We start from the raw sequence: 4634 nt of genomic DNA, 5'->3' as shown, positions 1-4634 counted from the left end.
ATTTGCTTTGAAGTTAGAGCTGATACTGCATCTCAGCTCTTTCACTAATCCATTTTACACACGTGTCACTTTTCTGAGATGGTTGTGCCAATCTCCCACGCTGTCTCCACAAGGCTGGGCTGAGCCCAGACCATCCCACCATTAACGAAGTACCTGGTAGAAATGAGATTCTATTGTTTAAAGATTATCCAGTAGCTTTATATAGTTGGTAGTGCTCAATAACAAGATGTCCACACAATTAGAGGTGTAACCCAATACCCGACCTAGATATATCAACTGCCTTTGACTGCTAGAGACACGCCGCCATTTTCCCTCTCTCTGTCTTCTCTCTCCGCCAGCTCCTCCTCTTCCTTCTCCTCTTCCTCTCCTTACTCCTCCCATATTAGCTCCTTCCAAAATACCAAGTTTAATGCAGCGGGAAATATAGCACTAAACATATTGCTCTTGCTGAGGACAGGAGTTTAGTTCCCAGCACCCACAGAGGGATGCTAACATCCACCTGTAACTCCAGGTCCCAAAGACTTGCACACTCCCACACAGACACACATGCACAACCACACACAGATACACATGTACCCACACACACAGATACACATTCACACGCCCCCCCACACACACATACACACCCCCACACAGACACACATGCACCTCATACACAGACCCACATTCATGCCCCTATAGACCGACATACATGCACACTCCCACACACAGACACATATACACACCTCCACAGACACACATGCACCCCCATACAGATACACATATACACCCCCCACAGATACACATATACAACCCCCCACAGACACACATTCACCCCCCACAGATACATATGCACACACACATGCACACCCTACACAGACACACATGCATATCCCACCACAAATACACACACACATTTTCCCCAACAGATACACAGGCCACCCCCTGGCAGATACACATGCACACCCACCACAGATACATACACGCACCACACACTCCCACACAGGCACGCATGCACCCCCCACCACAGATGCATACTCAAAATTTTAAATGAAAATAAATATTTTTAAAGTGTAATAAATAATAATAATAATAACATATGGATATGTGACCAGGGGAATAACTTTTCTGTTTACCAGTTGAATTACCCTTGTGTTTAAAGACTTACAGGTATCATGTATAACAATTATGAATCTCTCTGCTCTCTTCCTCTGTGCCAAAAAAATTCCCAGACTCTGTTACCATTGCATTCTCAATGGCAGTGATACTTATGCTTCTGGACCTAAGGGACAGAGTGACAGCGTCATTTCAAAGTCCAGCATCTGTGTGCTAAACACCCTTGGTGTGGCCTGATATCGGCTTGGTTGGGCTAACAGACTGGAAGTTAACCAGTGCAAGCTCATGGAGATTCAGTGAAATACGTGCGACAAAGAGAGTGCTCATGGACTAGCAAATGACTGGATTTATTTAAATTATCTCCATATTTTATTGACAGATGTGGTTTCTGAAAGCCGGTTCAATGCACACAGAGGCTGGTTCTTAGCAAGCCTTGTGCAGTGACTACTGGTGCTGCTGTTTCTGTAGACGGGCTCATTGCTCTTCTCTTCAAAGGAAAATACGAGGAAAGACTTCACGGAGTTATGTTTCCTGGGTGAAATGGTGGAGCAGAAATACCATGCAATGCTTAAAGCAAGACCAGGAATTTTCAAACAAGAGGGAAATGATATGAAAATAAACACCGTGTCCGAGGCCTTGATATTAAACAAGCTCACGTTCAGAGGCGTTGGGAATAATAGCCTGGCATCCATGCAGAGAGGGAGATTTGGCAAACGACTGCCACGGGGCGGGGCGTTGGGGCAGGACGTGCAAGCAGAGGGACGTGGGGTTTAACTGACTTCTAATGGAGTGACCTCAGTGCTTTGGTCGGGGATGCAGGAAGCTCTCAGCTGACATTTGTCTGCTTCTCAGCCTCATCTGGGTTGTTCCGCAACCTCAGCTTTGTCTCCAGCCTCTGCTTCCATTCTTCCCTGAGCCTGGAAATAGAAACGCACACAGATGGGGCCCTCATCACTACAGCTGAGGTGCTGGGAAGCGTCCTCCCTGAAACAGTTCAGTGTTCTGGTTTTAGGAGGGGTACATGGAGGACTTGCAAGTCAAATGTACATCCATATTTATTTACTGGAGTGAAAAAGGGCAGAATCACTTTCTGACTGGGGTTTTCTGTGTGTACATACGTATGCCTTGTGGGGAGAGGTATGAGGGTGCACGCAGAGGCCAGAAATCAATGTCCAGTGTCTTATATTGTTGTGCTCTACATTATTTTTAATTTAAAAAATAATTATATGTATGAATATTTTGTTTGCATGCATGTCTGTGTACCATGTACATGCCTTGTGTCTCAGAGATCAGAAGAGGGAATTGGGTCCCCTGGCACTGGAATTACAGATAGTTGTGAGCCTCATGTGGGTGCTGGGAATTGAACCTGGACTCTCTGGAAAGAGGATCCCTCTCTTTCAGAGCCGTCCTTCCAGCCCTTACTTTAGTTTTTGATAACAGGGATCTCTCACTAAACTGGAGCTGGCCAATTCAGTTAGACTGGCTAACCAGCAGGTCCTAGTGATCCTCCTGCCTCCATCTCCCCAGCACAGGGGGTGTGGCTGGGCACTGCTGTACCTCAATATTTTAATGTTTGGGCTGGGGATCGAACTCAGGTTTTATGCTTGCGTGGCAAATGTTTTACCACATGAGCCATCTTCTCCTCTGTCTGTTTTGTAGCTGCTTTTTTCCTTCTTCCTTCCATCTCCCTTCCTCCCTCCCTCCCTTCATCCTTCTTCCTTTCCTTCCCTCTTTTCTTTTTTTTTTTTAACAGTTTCATGTTACCCAGACTTGCCTCAGAGCCATCTCCAGTACCTCCATCTTACAGTCTAAGACTTATTTTTATTATTTCAAATAATATGTGCACATTCCTGCACGTGAGGGTGTGTGTGTGTGTGTGTGTGTGTAAGAGAGAGAGAGAGCGAGCGAGAGAGAGAGAGAGAGAGAGAGCAGATACTCAGTGACACCAGAGGTGCTGGATCTCCTGGAGCTAGAGTTATAGGTGGTCGTGATCACCCACATGGCAGCTAACAACAGTCTATTATTCCAGTTCCTGAGGATCCAACACCTTCTGGCCTCCAGGGCACTGCATGCACATGCTGCATAGACATCACAAAAAAAAAAAGTACATAAATCTTTTCAAACTGTGTTAAAACGGACATGCGCTGCGTACTTCCTCAGCGCACTCCTTCCTAGGCGATGCTCCTCCGACTCTCTGTAGCACGTCTGCTTGCCGATCTCCCTCTCCCAGAACCGCTTGAGCTCATGGCAGGTGTTCCCACAGAAGACCTCTCGACGGACATACTGATTGTTCATCCCCTGAAAAAGAAAGGAGGCATTGAAGCCCTTCCGGGAGCATGATCCTTGGGTTCTGCAGGATACAGGATTTGAATACAGACTGCAGTTTTCTTATGACCCTGGCCAGCCACAGAACCAGAGGCACCCAGCCTCCTGAGAACATCCCTTGTCAACATACAGTAAGAACTGAATACAGATGGCTTAAGCATGTGGTCTAAGCACGAACTCCTTAGTGTTCCTGGACAGGAGTGCTGTGAACACTGGCCTGGAGGAAAATTCCATCATTCTTCCTTACTGGAAGAAGAACCATTCCTTGGCAGTAAACACAGGCATGTGTACCGTGAGTTTAGGGCACCTGCATGAGCTAGGCAGTGACTCACTGAGTGGTGACAGAAACCACCTGTGTCATCTCAAGTAATAACCTGACAAGATCCATACTCCTGAAAGATTTAAGCCTTCTGCCCACGGGATGTGTGACAAGGAATGATCTCAGGGTTTGACACAACCGACACTAAGCTGTTTTCAGTCTGTATACACACATATGGTCACCACTCATGCTAGATGGCCCTAATTTTCACTTTAAAAAAAAAAAGACAGGGTATCACCGTGTGTCTCTGGGTGGCCTGGAATTTGCTGTGTAGATCATGCAGTCCTCAACTTCATAAAGATCCACTCAATTCTGCCTCTGCAGTGCTGGAATCACTATTAACACACACACACACACACACACACACACACACACACTGTTCAACTCCCAGAGCTCAGTAAGTCCAGCCAGACAAATCACAACTAAGAAGGGGAGTGTGTTCAAAGCCAGTCTGGGTCACACGAAGAGTACCAGTCCAGTTACCGCTGTGTGGAAAGGCTGGAGAAATGATTCAGTTGTCAAGAACACAGTTACTCTTCTTCCAGAGGATCCCAGTTCCCAGCAGCTCAAAACTGCCTGTAACTCCAGCTCCAGGGGATTGATACCCTCTTCTGGTCCCCAAATTCATTTGCACTCTTGTGCACACAAACAATCACACAGACAGGAATCAAAAACTTTAAAATATCTTGCCATCTGGTTGTTGTTGCATGTCTTTAATCCCAGCATTTGGGAGGCAGAGGTAGATGAATCTCTGAGTTTGAGGCCAGCCTGGTCTACAAAGCGAACTCCAGGGCAGCCAGGGCTACACAGAAAAACCTTGTCTTGAGAAGCTAAAACAAATAAAGTAAAATCTTTAAAATATTCCTTTGCTTAAATATCTAAATCAAAAACATTA

General features: G+C 46.1%; 1 protein-coding gene across 1 annotated transcript; it reads right to left on the bottom strand.

The window, feature by feature from the left end:
* Positions 1 to 1921: 1921 nt before the first annotated feature.
* Positions 1922 to 3396, bottom strand: Fam240a (family with sequence similarity 240 member A). The gene is made up of 2 exons (XM_028787054.1): positions 3248 to 3396; positions 1922 to 2012 (listed from the first exon to the last, which is right to left on the bottom strand). Exons 1-2 carry the CDS (start codon positions 3388 to 3390, stop codon positions 1922 to 1924), a joined length of 234 nt encoding a protein of 77 aa, XP_028642887.1. The 5' UTR covers positions 3391 to 3396.
* Between the last annotated feature and the right edge of the window lie 1238 nt (positions 3397 to 4634).

The sequence above is a fragment of the Grammomys surdaster genome, unplaced genomic scaffold, assembly GCF_004785775.1.
Source record: "Grammomys surdaster isolate TR1022 unplaced genomic scaffold, NIH_TR_1.0 125606, whole genome shotgun sequence".
Lineage (NCBI taxonomy): Eukaryota > Metazoa > Chordata > Mammalia > Rodentia > Muridae > Grammomys > Grammomys surdaster.
This window is presented reverse-complemented; position numbering and strand designations above follow the sequence as displayed.

Coding starts and splice junctions, on each gene's coding strand:
- Fam240a (XM_028787054.1), bottom strand. CDS start 3,390: ATGAACAATCAGTATGTCCGTCGAGAGGTCTTCTGTGGGAACACCTGC. Junction 2,013..3,247: donor GGAAGGAGTGCGCTGAGGAA/GTACGCAGCGCA, acceptor TTCTATTTCCAG/GCTCAGGGAAGAATGGAAGC.